Raw genomic sequence first — 16,979 nt, 5'->3', positions numbered from 1 at the left:
TGTTACGTGCCTGTTACTTGCCGCTTTCATAATTTTATTTTATTTATAAGTCAAGCATTGAATGTAACCTCAAGTGCTGAACAGTATTAAGTAAACCACAATACATGTGTGGGTGTCCACGTCATTGTTATCGAAAAACACATCTAGTCACCAACCACACGACTCCAAAAACGATACGGCAAAACTAAATGTTGAAATAGCAGTAATACCACGTTCATTCATAAAATGACATACGGGATGGAAAGGGGGGATGGCAGTTTTAGAAGGGGGATGAACATGATGAAGCACACTGGACTGTGGAACGGTCTAGCATAGGCACATTTGTTATGCTTGTTGTAAAGAAAAGTTCTATGATGCATTGAAATGACATTATACTAAGATAATAAGATGGTTATCATAATTTTTCAAATCTTTATTAATAAGTAATTACAGAAAAAGTAAATGACATTTGCCGAGAGCGGAATCTGTTGTGGTATTTAAAAATGTCGGTTAGCGGTGAACTGAAATATCAACCTGGGATGATGTTATTGTGACGATTTCCATTGACCAATCAACGGTCTGCAGCATCACATCATAGCATGGATAGTATCTTTCACTCCGAGTCGGGAAGGGTAGCTAAAATCAGTATGGCTACTACGGTCCGGTACGGCCCAGTTGGCAAAACAAACCGGGCTCATTGGTTCTGGTACGGTACGGTAGTGGAAAAATGACATTAAGGGCTGCATGAATAGGCCGAGCCTCTGTGATTGGGTCCTTCAGCTGTTCTTTCTACTTCTATGTCAGTACAACAACATTAGTCTGAACATTAGTTCAAGAAGCTAAAGCAAGTCTTCAGGTCTCAAGAATGTGGTTTCCGCCTCCATTACACTAGGCATTAGCTCACTGGGTTAACAACTCAGGGTTCAAACCTAGTTGGATATAAGGTGCTGCAGATATCATAACAAATACAGCGTACATTGCTGTTTATTACAGATAAAGTTTCATTCGGTGTGCAAGCATAAACTGTTCATTAATATTCATCTCAAGACCGTCAGTCATCACATAATATAAACACAAAGATGATTTTTTTCTCCTCAGAGGTGCTGCATTTTCATTTAGCATTCATGATGCTGAATATTCTTAGTCAGAGAAGTGCTGAGCTTATGGAAAAACACGCAATGGATATTTCACGCCTTAAGTAGCCACAGCTTTACACAGTTGATTGGCCTTGAAGTTGACTGCGTAAGCAATGCTTAACTGACGATTATTTTTTTCAGACTGAAATACTGAAGTACTTGTGTGTTAGGCGTCTTGGTGCTCTGTGGTACTAAGGCTCTGTCGTACTGTTGTTGGGCCTTAAACAATAGCACTCTGTAAACTACACTAATACAGTACATTAGACTGATTGCATTTTTACTAGTTAATTAAATCACAATGTATTATATAACACATCAAAACCATATAGCACTACACAAGTCAACAATACTAAACACCTTGTACCCCACACAGCTGTGCATATGCTTGCCTCTCATTCCATTGTATGTGCCCCTTTCAAACTGCCACTACACACTGCCTTTCCCTGCCACACACACACACACATCCATCTTGCTCGGTTCTCCTCTGTCTCTCTCTTTCTCATCCCTCTCTCATCAGCTTTCACACATTGTGCTGTTTAATTGGTAACATTTGCAGTTGCTTACAGGCAATGCTGTCAGACTCTCACACACCAAATGCACACACACACACACACACACACACACACACACACACACACACATACATACACACACACACACACACACACTCAGACGTGATCATTGCTGCGTGGCCAGACACTGTCTTAAACAGCCCTTAATTGGAGAGAATCCAATCCAATACATGAAAGCAGTCAGTGTACCAAGCATTGACAACTACTAAATCACTATCAACTACTAAAATTATAAAATAAATTATAAAACCCCTTCTCTCTCATTCTGATCCATATCGATACAGTACTCCCTTCCTACTGAAGATCGACTTACCTGAGTTCTACATCCGTATCCCACTAATAGCTATTGCTTATCTTTCAGTTGTATGGGGAGCACTACTAAAAGCATTACTAATCAATGAAAGAGTTCTCCAGTTTGATGAGTATGGGAAATTACCTTTCTTACCACCCTGCAAACAGGCTGACCACGATAGATAGGCCTTACGCTGCGTGCACACCAGGGACCGTGACCCACCGTTCTGGCGCAACCTGGTGGGATGGACTTGACGTACTTCAACGTGCGATGCAGATGCAAAGCTCTACTCGTGTTGCTAGCGAAGTTTCCCACAGAAGTGGGGAAAAAACGTCAGATAAGATATATAAACGGGTTATTTTGATAAACTGGACACATTTTGTGAATATATATGGTTACTTTCTCGCCTGAAAACATATAAAAACTTCATAAAATGACATATTAACACTTGTAGAGCCAAATTACAGATTATAGCCAATGGCGGCCAAAATGGAGGAATAAAATCTGAGGCGAGAGCTCTGGGAAAGAAACTACTTCCGGTTTACTTCCGGTTGTTTTAACGGATCCAACGCAACGCAAAAGCTGAAATTTTTGGACTGATTAGCGCACCCTGACGGTCAAGAAACGCAATGCAGAGCAAGGCAACTGATCAACGCAACTGCCCCATTGAGATGAATGACTTCCGGTGCAACGCAATGGCCTGGTGTGCACGCAGCTTTAGTGTGGTAATGTGAACGATCAGAGTTTGAACCTTTGAAGTCTCCTGCGCAGAAGACAGAAGACACCTTAGCCTGTTAATCTAAAGCCTAGGCTTGGGGAGCCAATGAATGTCTCCAGGGTCTCAGGCAAGATTACTGGTTTCCGGAGAGCGGTTCTTGTTGCAAGGTCTGTGTCTATAAGCTTTTTAACCTCAGTCTCTGTGCACCCCTGTTTGTCCTGGTAGGTTGAGACATCTAGCCCTTGGTCAGACTGTAGTAGAGCAGAGGTGACTTGCTGCAGCCAAGTAAAGCATTCTTCTCTGGTGCCCTCCCCAGGGTGGGACTAAAGAGCCAGACGGCAGGGGCACCCGGCTGAAAGGGCAGAGGCTAAGTTTGTGTGACACAGCATAGCGGGACCGGGCTCTGATGTCAGGGAGAGGGGTATTGGTGGCTGCTGTTGGAGGTTTTGTCAACAAACAATTAGAATTTTCATAGATGCCCTCATTTAGGAATAGCTACGGGAGGCTACAAAAAGCTTTTGATAATTGTGGTCCTTTTCTCCCTTCTCCCAGTCACTCTGTATCTGATGTCCCTCCATTACGATGTGTGATACATGATGCTCTTCCTCTCTTTCCCCTTCTTAAAAGTAGCATTTTCAAGGGAACTTGAAACTTGAACTTTTCTACTTTGAAACTTGAGAAAAATGCCTCTGTTCTGTTCTCATCTTAATGTCTCTTAGATCTGGGTCTGGCTGTCACAGGTAATGTGCCTCTGCATCGCTGATGTAAAGGATCTCTTCAGCTACCTATTCCCTCAGAAGAAAGACAGAGACAATGAGCGGTGCCGTGCTGTGAGGCCACCAGCCCTAGCAAGTTCCACCATTAGCCAGCCACTAGCATGCCTGAAAGGGCCAATCCGGACCTCATGTTGTCATTATGCTAATGGTTTCTGTAGGATGGGGTAGCCAGGAAGCTCTGGAGGAGGGGAAGTGAGAGGAGAGTATAGTAAAAGGATGCGAGTAAGAGAGAGAGAGAGAGAGAGAGAGAGAGAGAGAGAGAGAGAGAGAGAGGAAATAAAGTAAATGACATATAGCAAAAGTGAGAGTGAAAGAACTACTAATGAACTACTAATGTATAATATATTACTAGAAGAAGTGTATAGTTAAGGTGAGAGTTCTATGAGATATATTTAAGTAAGAATAACAAGTGTGTGTGTGTGTGTGTGTGTGTGAGTGTGAGTGTGAGTGTGAGTGTGAGTGTGAGTGTGAGTGTGAGTGTGAGTGTGAGTGTGAGTGTGAGTGTGAGTGTGAGTGTGTGTGTGTGTGTGTGTGTGTGTGTGTACAGTATGTGCATGTGTGTTGTACTCCACTAACCTACACGTACCATCCACCAACACTGAGGAGAGTGACACTGAGGCTGGAGCTCAGGTGTTCAGGATCATTGGTCCATCTTGTCAATAAAACAGGCTTTACATTTTTATTGTGAAATTCACTGTTGCAGGATGCAGTAGTATAGCCTAATATTCTTTTATGAGTAAAGGGGGGGGGGGAAGCTGATACCCCTCATAGAGCCTCATCAAATCCAAAATCAAGAGAGACAGCTTTAAATCATTTGAGCTTAGCTCAGCCAGTGCCCACCCTCACTTTTCAGAGAGGCAATTTCATAGAAATAAATATTATCTATCCCTGCAGACTTTGTCATTTTTATTCATCAGTTCTGAGAACATGATGGTGTCATTCGAGTACATTCCATCCCCCTGGAATTTTAAAAAGCTTACCATTCATCTCACCGAAGGATAAAGGAACGTGGCACAGACTTGGGCATTACCCATTGGGCATTTTGTACAATAACACTGCGCAGAGGGAGCAGCGAATCAAATGAGAGAAGCCGAGCTCTTTTGCATACTATTGTTTTGGAAAAATGCGTGTTTGCTGTGTTTCTAGTGAGAGGTTTGCCAGACTGCAGGACACTGACGTTAATTGCTAACAAGCCGTTAACAAGTCTGGGGCTAGGATAGCAGCATCAGTCAGTTCCCATGAGGCCTTTAATTTGTACTCTGAATCTCCTCAGCCAGATATGTATTCCGTTAGAGGCTGTGTTTCTTGCCACAACCAATGATGTCACTGCACCAGCTCAAAGATGAATGTGCTGTATTATGAAGAGACCTATGGGCAGATAAATGTAACACACATTCATTGTGATCAACCATGAGATTAATGGGGGAAGAAAGAACAATGTTGATTACTTTTCTTTTTGTATAGATCATTACAAAGCTTTATATGGACTTCCATTCTACATACAGTACATTGCCTTATGTTTAGAGTCAATTATTAAATTACATTTGGAAAGATAACATTTAATCATTTCTTTCAATAAATCTCAAGTAAGCTCATCCCAAAATAAGTGTTGTATTCCTCCCAGGATATGATATAATTGCCATCTAATAACACATTTTAATAAAAGGAATTTGAATTGATCACAATTTAATTTATGCAGAAACCAAGTTAAATACTGTGTATGATATGAGTGTAATCAAATTCTAATTGACAATATATACAGTAATAGCATCCTTCTTACTTTCTTAACTGAACAGAATTCGGTCCGTTTTTGTTATTATAACAGAAACGTTATGACTGTTGTATAGTGGTGGGTTTATTAGACTGTCCTCACCCTCCAAATATCTGAAATACTGTATTTACTGTAATCTGTTGATAGCATAATCTCACAGCACAATACTCTAATCAGGCCCTACCGATCAATTAGCAAGAGCTAGCTGAGCTACAGTCTGTCAAGATTACACATAATTTATATTTGTATATTTTATTTACAAATAGTAAATGTCAACTGTATTCATTGGTATTGTTCTGGACCTAAATGTAGCCTGTTGGCAAATGGAAACATGAAATTGTTGTGATTCAATTTCCCCCACTGGTTAATGTTCTCCAGCCTCTGCCTCAATGTTACCCTGCACTCCATGTCCCACAGAGAAAGACCGTCTTAAGAGCCAAACACACCATTCAGCCTTAAGAGCCAAACACACCATTCAGCAAACAACACAAGATTGGCAGTCAGTTCAATTAAGGATACAATTGCACCAATTCATGTCCTCCATTCCCACAAAATGGATTGAAAGCTACATTACTTGCTGGCAACTGCTCACTGTCTATCTGTCATTATGGACATACAGTGTTGATTGTGTGTTCATCCCTCGCAAAGCTACTGTAGAAATGACATTCACGTGCCAACAACAAAACACTGTTTCAGATTGACTATACTCAATGTAGCCCTCCAGACAGGAGCTTATTTACTCCTCATTTCTCAACACTGAGCAGAAAGCTCATAACACCATCTACCTACATGTTCCCTTTGAACAGCTTCCCTTACACAAGCTCAGTCGTATTCAGATGGGAGATGACTAGTGTGGGTAACTACATCTACCTAGTGCTGCCTCACAACTCTGGAGTCCATTAGCTCTATTTATCAGCAGGCATGTTTATAGGGCACCTTGAATTAATGGGGGGGGCGGTGGGGGGAGTCCTGATTTCCATTGCTGTCCAGCCACCAGAGATGAATGCCAGTGTTTTATCAGGAGTCCGGCAGCGTCAAGACCAGTGAATGTCAATGCAATTAAAGCAGTGGCAAGAGGAAGAAAAGGAGGTGGGGACTATCTGCAGATTGCAGACAGGGCCGGGTGTCTGGGAGAAGACTCCGGCCCCAGCCCTATTCAATCCTTAATCACCTCCACTTCTCATTAGGCACAGCTTTTGTTTCACTCTCGCACAGGCTTTCTCCTGCGCTGTGGACAGATAAAATATGGCAGGCTCTAAAAGCAAAGACGAAGGGCTTCACTTCAGTTTGAGAAACCTCATTAAATGTTTGAAAGAGGAACGACAGAATAATAATAAGAAGAAGATGAAGAAGAGGAGACGGAGAAGAAGAAGAAGAAGAAGGAGAAAAAGAAGAGGAAGAAGAAGAAGAGGAGAAGGAGGAGGAGAAGGAGGAGGAGGAGGAGGAGAAGGAGGAGGAGTGGTGGAGTCAGTCAGCTGAGGAAGAGAGGACCCGAGGGGGAGGATAGACACAGGGCACAGACAAAGGGGAGAGAGTGAAGGGAACTGACCGCGACGGCTGATTATTGGAGAGCATTTTTAGAACTGGTATGAATGGTTCTACAGTGGGCTTTTATTATATAGATTTGCCTAAGATAACCTCCCAAGCTTATTCCAGTATGACCACAGAATTTACTGTCTAAATGGTTCAGTGGGACTGATTAGGAGAGTGACTTCTCTCCTTCTGTATGCTGTGGTCTGACTTTGCCAGTCTTATAGCACTCAGTCCTATGTATGTATTCAACCATTCTCTAACCAATATACATCAAATTATGAACCAGTTCTCATTTCTGACAACCTGACCAAGAGGTCAAAACACAGCAATACAATAAAAACAGAAAGTATGAATAGCAAAAAATAACAATTACTGGTCTGACTAGTCTCTTTGTTGTCTACTGTTTTGCTCATGCAGATAACAGCGGTCTGAGGTCTGTGTGTGGGGTGACAGTCCCTGTCAGCCACCAACCTGTACTGAGATTGAAGAGAGGGAAGGAGAGAAGGATGAAGGGAGGCAGGAGAGAGAGAGAGAAAGAGAGAGACAGGCAGGGTTAGAATGGGCATTAAAAACAGGATAAGAGAACAGTGAAGTCAAGGCACTCAAGGCTGTCCCTCAGGTTGTCCCCTCACCAATGGTCACTACTAAAATCACAGCGTTGCATTCAGGAAGATAAGACATGAATGTTTTCTGCATACTCAAACAGAGGCATATGCTGCTACGTAAATGTCATAAATAAACAAGGATGTTTGCCTTCTGTGCATTGCTAGTCAGTACAACATTGCTCTGTTGGTATAGAATAGCAAACATCTCAGTCTGGTGCCTCAGAATTGGACTGGATTTGATTATAGGTGAGATAGCGAGAATAAAAGTGTAAATTTTGCTTAATATCGATAATATGGTATGGATGTTCACTACCAGAGATGTGTTAAACTATGGAGTAAAAAATGCCAGCATTAACAACTTTTTTGTGTTACCATGTTATATGAAAGTTCTATACGATATCAAATTAGTCATAAATAATACAATGGTTAAACCCGGTCAACATTGTGATTGGCAGAGAGGCCATTTGAAGCCATGCTAAAATAACGTACAGGATCATAATGAATAATGTTGATGACAAGTGTGAGTAGGTGGCTATTCTTACACATCATGGGGCTGTTGTGTTTGCCCTGCCATGTGAGTGATCTATCTACTGTATACAGTACCTGTCACAACACTGGCTCCAATCTAGATGTGGACAAGTTTAGGAATCAACTCCACGTAAGAGGTTCCCTCATGGGGAAAATTAAAGTTATTTGAATTTATGGTTGCTAGGGAATAGAGGAAAACGGGGAAACGCCCTTCCAACCCCAGTGAAACTGAACAACGGGGGTATTTGTGTGTGAATGAGTGAATCGATATTCAGCCAGTACTGTAAGTTAGAGTAGATTAACTATGAATGCTCTATTGTAGTTAGAACTCTACGGGCCCTATTATGCACTTCTTAACTTGCTGTCTCAAGTCTTAATTAAGACGCACCGCCAGGTTAAGACCTACCGGCCCCGCGGTGGTGTAGCGGTCTAAGCACTGGCCACTAGTGCATGCTGCCCACCGGGGCCGGGGTTCGTATCCCGGCTCTCCAGACCCGGATATGGCCAGGGCACACACGGGGAACGGCATATTGGGCGGCCGCTCCCGAGGGGGGTATAGGAGTAGTTCCGGACAAGGATCCGTCGCGCAACAGCGCCCCCGTCTGGTGCTGGAATAACGGTGCTGGGCTCGAGGAGCCAGTCAGCTAGTCTGCCTGGCGGCCTCCTCTGGGACTGCCGGCCGCGGGGTCGTGCGGCGGATCCCTCGCAATAGGCAGGGGATAATTGGATGCTAGGTTGGGTTCAATTGGCTACCAAATTGGGTGAAAAAAGGGATAAAATCTGAAAAACACATTTAAAAAAAAAAAAAAACCTACCGCCACCGTTATTATGCGCTTCATACGCGCTACTGCTATTATGCAGGTGTCCGCTAGGCGCCCACACATAAGACGTAAGACTCCCGTGCATTACTCATTGTGGGAGTGTTCATATGTTAATGAAGTGCGCTAGGCGCCCCTGCTATTATGCGATCTGACTTTGCGCCTAGCGCTAAGAAGTGGTTTGAAAACTTCTTATGCGCTAGACTTCATGCACGTTTTGAAACACGAGCGCGCCTCCGCGGTTTGCGCATGCGCGCCGACCGACTTCTTAAGAAGTGGGTCAGCGCGCATGCGCAAACCGCGGAGGCGCGCTCGTGTTTCAAAACGTGCATGAAGTCTAGCGCCTATGAACTGCATAATAGCATAGCGCTTATGACTTAACGCAGCCGGTTCTTAAAGGGAATGTCACCTGGCACGCTGATTGGGTTGATTGAGAAGACGCCCAAAACACACCCATGACTAATTTCTGGGCTTAGCGCCGGGTCTTAGGCGCCCACTACCGCACGCATAATAGCAAAGTGGCCTTGACCACGCCTCCACGTCTTAAGTTTAGATCTACCTCCTCGTCTTATTGCTTAAGACTTATGAAGTGCATAATAGGGCCCCATAGATGCATTCTAAATGACATCATAGATGCATTCTATATGACATCATAGATGAATTCTATATGACATCATAGATGCATTCTATATGACATCATAGATGAATTCTATATGACATCATAGATGCATTCTATATGACATCATAGATGCATTCTATATGACATCATAGATGCATTCTATATGACATCATAGATGCATTCTATATGACATCATAGATGCATTCTATATGACATCACAGATGCATTCTATATGACATCACAGATGCATTCTATATGACATCATAGATGCATTCTATATGACATCATACATAGATGCATTCTATATGACATCTAGATGCATTCTATGTGACATCATAGATGCATTATATATGACATCATAGATGCATTCTATATGACATCATAGATTAATTCTATATGACATCATAGATGCATTCTATATGACATCATAGATGCATTCTATATGACATCATAGATGCATTCTATATGACATCATAGATGCATTCTATATGACATCATAGATTAATTCTATATGATATCATAGATGCATTCTATATGACATCATAGATGCATTCTATATGACATCATAGATGCATTCTATATGACATCATAGATGCATTCTATATGACATCATAGATGCATTCTATATGACATCATAGATGCATTCTATGTGACATCATAGATGCATTCTATGTGACATCATAGATGCATTCTATGTGACATCATAGATGCATTATATATGACATCATAGATGCATTATATATGACATCATAGATGAATTCTATATGACATCATAGATGCATTCTATATGACATCATAGATGCATTCTATATGACATCATAGATGCATTCTATATGACATCATAGATGAATTCTATATGACATCATAGATGCATTCTATATGACATCATAGATGAATTCTATATGACATCATAGATGCATTCTATATGACATCATAGATGCATTCTATATGACATCTTAAGAAGTGGGTCAGCGCGCATGCGCAAACCGCGGAGGCGCGCTCGTGTTTCAAAACGTGCATGAAGTCTAGCGCCTATGAACTGCATAATAGCATAGCGCTTATGACTTAACGCAGCCGGTTCTTAAAGGGAATGTCACCTGGCACGCTGATTGGGTTGATTGAGAAGACGCCCAAAACACACCCATGACTAATTTCTGGGCTTAGCGCCGGGTCTTAGGCGCCCACTACCGCACGCATAATAGCAAAGTGGCCTTGACCACGCCTCCACGTCTTAAGTTTAGATCTACCGCCTCGTCTTATTGCTTAAGACTTATGAAGTGCATAATAGGGCCCTACAACTCTTACAACTCTATAAACTCTGTAGTCATAGCAAATATGGTATGTTATTATGAACTCTGAATTCTGATGTGAACACGTATGGCATTCTATTTCGATTGCATTAGCAGCTAGCACAGTGTTGACAGAATGAGATGAGAATAAAAGTGATGTGTTGACACTGTTTGGAAGGATACAGTGATTTGTATAATTGCATTACAAAGCCACATGGGGTGTGAGTCTTGTTTCTCCAGCTGGAGGAAATCATTATTTATTTCATCAGAGTGAAATTACTTTTTCCTTCAGTTGCCTGCTTGACTAGTTAAATGGCCAATTATAATAAATAATAAAGTTAAATAATAAAGTTGATTCAGAATTAGGGGGATGATGGGGAGGGAAATACAACCATGCCTTGAGCATAGCAAATGTTTCAGATATTACAGTCATGCAGAACTACAGTACTGTTATTTTCATGTACTGTATATATTCACAGATATGTCACAACTGTATCATTTCTCATTGCATTAAGTATAAAGTACGTATTCACGAGAGCTGTAGGATGAATTCAAAAATGAAAGAATGAAAGCTAATGGACAAATTCAAATTCAAATGAATGAATGAATAAAGACCATTCATTCATTCATTCATTCATTCATTCATTCATTCATTCATTCATTCATTCATTCATAATGGACAAATTCAAAATAAATGACTGCCAAATATCTCTTAAAACGATTGCATTTGTTTTATGTCCTGCTCTGGCCCACCACTTTTGACACATTCTCTATCAACTTTCCTTTTTGACACATAATGAATCTTATTTCAGTGAAAAATCATATCATTTGCTTTTTGTTCAAAACATTTCCAACAAATGAATAAAAGCGAAAATATATACTTTTCAATGTTGCCTTGCATTTGCCAGAAAAAGAAAAACGCTTTTCCTTCCGTTGAATTACCATATGTAATGTATGCATCGTTAGCGGCCTGAATGCCCGTAGATACGGTGTGTTTCTCGTTGACTGCCTGGTGAAAATGACTTATCTTGCTCAACTCCCAGTGGCAGATACCCCCACTCAGAGAGATAATAGCCGAGCTGCGTCTTTGCAGGTTAATATTGCAATTGCATAGAGGAGAAGAGAAGAAGAGGGGAAAACGATTCTGCCATCTTGCAGGCCGAATAAATCATCCAAAACAACATGATTTATACGATAGGCTGCAGCTGAGGTTTAAATAAGAATTCATCCTTCATCCCAGCCATCCGTGCATCGAGAAGAACGAGGGGAACTAAACATAAAATTGTCCTCCCTACGTGCTCCAGACTTCTTCCCACATCTCCACCCCAATTCAATTCAAGTTATTGTGGTGCCAGGAATGTGCTGTGTCTGCATGGTTGCGTGTTCAAAGACATCTGCTGCTATTTGTAGGAGGTAGTAGGAGTTTCTGACTACCAGTTTCTGATAGTCCACCCTTTCCCCTGATCCACCTTTTGTTCTCCTACCAAGAGCACTTGCCAAGGGCAGAATGCACACAACCATTTAATACTCATAAGTCATTTCATCATAATGACAACTCTGCCCCAGGACCTATCCCTTTATCTCACACATTTGAACTAAATTACTGCAATAAATACAGCAGATAATGATGGGTTAATAGGCACTGGTGGGGAGATGGATGGAGAGGAAAGGAAGAGGAGGAGCAGTGTAGAGGTAGATAGGTATCTTCTGTGGCTTATGTCATTATGGCTTATTATGATAAAATCACATGACATTTGTTCCTCATAACAGATTTTTTTTTTTTTTTTTTTTTTTTTTTTTACCCACAATGGCAGCATAGGGGTAATTTTCTCTTATCGTATGTAGAAAATCGCTGTTTTGACATACAGTATGTAGACATGGTGTTGGAGCAACATGGTATCATTGCTAAACATCACAAATAGTCATGAATAGGATGCCACAAAAACGATTCTTAATGAATATGATGGTGATGTGTCCCTTTAAGTAAAATAGACATTGGGTTGCTTGTGCCCCTTTTTATTTCCACCTACACACACTCACACACACAAACACACACACACACACACACACACACACACACACGCCGTCTCAGGTGGGATCATCGCCATGTCGACCAGACACTCTTGCTGTCTTAAAAAGCCCTTAATTGGAGAGAAAAATCGAATACATGAAAGTAGTCAGTGTACCGAGCAATGACAAAATACACACACACACACACATACACACACTGCCTTGTTACAGGAAAACAATTGTTCTCCCCCATACTGAAAACAAGCGCACACACGAACACGAACACGCACTCACCATCTCCTTCCTAACTTCCACAACCCAAGTGTCTAAATCCATTGTCTTTTCTTCTGCTCCAGACCCATCTGTACACCAGAGGCAAAAACCTCCAGCCACAGAAGTCTGCTTTAAGAGTGACATCAGCAGCCTCATGGATTTCAGTACCCCAGACTTCTCTCTGGACAAAGGTAGGCCATGACTATATACTACTCTACTCTACTCTACTCTACTCTACTCTACCCTACTTTACTCTAATGCCTCCAGACCACACAATATTTTTGTCTTTCATGATGGTCATCATGTCAGATTAGGCAATCATAGTGCCATGAATGCTTGCCGTGTCTTGGCCGGGATAGTGGCAACACTACAAGTATGACCTCAACCAATCATCGTATGCTGCCTTTCACAACCTTGCCCAAGTTCATAGAAGCGCTGTGTGTGATGCGAGCGGTCTTGTGTTCCGAAAAGAAGGATGATGAAGAAGACTACAGGTTGTTTATCCTTCAATGAGGACTTGGTAAATGGTAAATGGACTGACTTATATATAGCGCCTTATTCCAAAGCGTTTTACAACAGCCTCTCATTCACCCATTCACACACACATTCACACACCAATGGCGGCAAGCTACCATGCAAGGAGCTGGCCCGCTCACCGGGAGCACTGGAGGATTTAAAATCCCCGCTGCCGGCCGGTGCAACATGCTTTCTGGGAGGCAGTATGCAGTATATACTCATTGAGTATGCTAGTATGCAGTATGCCATTTCGAACACAGCCACAGTTCACTCCCTGAGACACACACACACACACACACACACACACACACACACACACACACATGAAAAAAATACCAAATTATGCATGTATTTAATGTGTACTTGAGTACATAACATTCAAGCTTTCTTTCTAGTTTGGCCTTTCTGTCCCTGGTGGCTGCCTCTTTGAATCCTGCATGCATGCAGAGACACAACAGCTAATGTCTGACACTGCAAGTCCTTTTCAGGGGTTTATATTATTATAAGAGAGGATGTTGTTCTTTGGGACTTCAAACTGAAGTTCACTGTAATGGCCAGAGGTGGCCAGATTTCACTGTAATGGCCAGAGGTGGCAGATTTCTGACTAAAATTCTCCCTGCTTCTTTAAATGTGTTATTTTGGAACCACTAAAGTTGTGCTTAAGAAATAAGTATACTTAAGTGTGATAAATTAACCCAACTTACTTCATAATTATGAATAAATAAAATAAATAATAAAATTGGCAATTTGTGTCAGTGGTAACAGGTGAATTGACCACAGCACTGGAGTGCTGTCTTGCCTGTGTTCAGGTGGGTGGAGTAGCGGTTATAGAGGCATTTTTTTAATGACAATGAGCAGGCCAAGTCGTATTAGTTAGCTGAATAATTCTGGCCTTGAAAATAACAATAGACACACCCCCTAACACTACCGCCTGCACCTGTGTTTGCGTTAAGACTGGTATTTACAGTTGAAGTCGGAAGTTTACATACACCTTACCCAAATACATTTAAAAGTTTTTTCTGCCTTCCCCAAGCTTCACACAATAAGTTGGTGGAATTTTGGCCAAATCCTCCTGACAGAACTGGTGTAACTGAGTCAGGTGTGTAGGCCTCCTTGCTCACACATGCTTTTTCAGTTCTACCCACACATTTTTTATAGGATTGAGGGCTTTGTGGTGGCCACTCCAATACCTTGACTTTGTTGTCCGTAAGCCATTTTGCCACAACTTTGCAAGTATGCTTGGGGTCACTGTCCATTTGGAGACCCATGTGCGACCAAACTTTAACTTCCTGGCTGATGTCATGAGATGTTGCTTCAATATATCCACATCATTTTCCTTCCTCATGATGCCATCTATTTTGTGAAGTGCACCAGTCCCTCCTGCAGCAAAGCATCCCCACAACATGATGCTGCCAAACCTGTGCTTCACGGTTGGGTTGGTGTTCTTCGGCTTGCAAGCCTCCCCCCTTTTTCCTCCAAACATAACAATGGTCATTATGGCCAAACAGTTCAATATTTGTTTCATCAGACCAGAGGACATTTCTCCAAAAAGTAAGATCTCTGTTCCCATGTGTAGTTGCAAACCGTAGTCTCGCTTTTTATGACAGTTTTAGAGCAGTGGCTTCTTCCTTGCTAAGCAGCCTTTCAGGTTATGTCAATATAGGACTTGTTTTACTGTGGATAAGGATATACTCACTGAACACTTTATTGGGAACACTATACTAATACTGGGCAGGGCCTCCCTTTGCTTACAAAACAGCCTCAATCCTTCGTGGCATTGATTCCACAAGATGTTGGAAACATTCCTTTGAGATTCTGTTCCATGATGACATGATTGCATCACATAATTCTTGCAGATTTTTCAGGTGCACTTTCAAGCTGTGAATCTCCTGTTCTACCACATCCCAAGGTGTTGTATTGGATTCAGATACGGTGAACGGCCACGGAAAAACACTGAACTCATTGTCATATTCATGAAACCAGTTTCAGACAACTTTTGCTTTGTGACATGGTGCATTATCATGCTGGAGGTAGCCATTAGAAGATGGGTACATTGTGGCCATGAAGGGTGCACATGGTCAGCAACAATACTCAAATAGGCTGTGGCATTCAAGCGATGATTGATTGGTATTAATGGGCCCAAAGTGTGTCAAGAAAACGTTCCCCACACCATTACACCACCTGAATTAATAAGAAGGTGTACAGGTGTTCCTAATAAAGGGGGTACCTGAGAGGACCTGTTTTGTACCTGTTTCTTGCAGCACTCACAAGGTCCTTTGCTGTTGTTCTGGGAATGATTTGCACTTTTCGCACCAAAGTATGTTCACCTCTAGGACAGAACGTGTCTCCTTCCTGCGCAGTATGACGGCTGCGTGGTATTGTTTTTTTTTGTTTTTTTTTAAATGTGTTTTTCAGATTTTATCCCTTTTTCACCCAATTTGGTAGCCAATTGAACCCAACCTAGCATCCAATTATCCCCTGCCTATTGCGAAGGATCCGCCGCACGACCCCGTGGCCGGCAGTCCCAGAAGAGGCCGCCAGGCAGACTAGCTGACTGGCTCCTCGAGCCCAGCACCTGTTATTCCAGCACCCCGGGGGCGCTGTTGGATACGATCCCAGTCCCCGGTGGGCAGGTTGCACTAGTGGCCAGTGCTTAGACCGCTACACCACCGCGGGGCTGCGTGGTATTGTTTGTACAGATAAACGTGGTACCTTCAGGTGTTTGGAAATTGTTCCCAAAGATGAACCAGACCCGGTCCAATTTCTTTTTCTGAGGTGTTGGCTGATTTCTTTGAAGATAGGCCTTAAAATACATCTACAGGTACAACTCCAATTGACTCAAATTATGTCAATTAGCCTATCAGAAGCTTCTTAAGCCATGACATCATTGAACTTTCATTATGGAATTTCCCAAGCTGTTTAAAGGCTCAGTCAACTTAGTGTTGTAAACTTTTGACGCACTGGAATTGCAAAGTGCAATAATCGTCTGTAAATTATTTTACTTTTACAAAAATGTCTTGTGTCATGCACAAAGTAGATGTCTTAACCGACTTGGCAAAACTATGGTTTGTTAACATGAAATCTGTGGAGTGGTTAGAGTTTTAATGACTTCAACCTAAGTGTATGTAAACCTTCGACTTCAACTCTACACCATTATGTATATTTCTTTGAATGTTCTAATCTAAAAGTTGAATTTAAACTTACTTCCAAATAATATGAAGTACAATTGAAGAGTGTTAATAAGGTGTCATCGGCATATCTTATGTATACAAGCATTTTGATTTGAAATGCATGAGTTTTTCATATTCAACCTTTATTTATCAATGAAGTCCCATTCAGGTTGAGGAGGAAATGGCATATTACCATGCAACTCAATAACTCTGCAGCAGGTCTACCACCAAGTAAGGTGGAGCTAATATATATATTATATTAGAAGAAGGGTAGCACAATTAATACATTATACAATGAGCACTGAATCCAATAAATAACCAAACTGTAAGTGTTATTGTTAACAAAAACAGACATTTCAGACAGGAATTTTGGG

General features: G+C 41.7%; 1 protein-coding gene across 1 annotated transcript in view; it reads left to right on the top strand.

Annotated features, from left to right (window-relative positions):
• Positions 1-16,979, top strand: part of kazna (kazrin, periplakin interacting protein a) — a gene marked incomplete at its 5' end in the record, with an annotated part of 180,355 nt that overhangs the window by 115,238 nt on the left and 48,138 nt on the right. Inside the window, one exon of the mRNA XM_080535245.1 lies at positions 13,003-13,110. Within this exon, the coding sequence (XP_080391371.1) occupies positions 13,003-13,110 (108 nt within the window). The remainder of the gene's footprint in view (positions 1-13,002; positions 13,111-16,979) is intronic.

This window comes from Nansenia antarctica (assembly GCF_963989245.1).
Source record: "Nansenia antarctica genome assembly, chromosome: 6".
Lineage (NCBI taxonomy): Eukaryota > Metazoa > Chordata > Actinopteri > Argentiniformes > Microstomatidae > Nansenia > Nansenia antarctica.
This window is presented reverse-complemented; position numbering and strand designations above follow the sequence as displayed.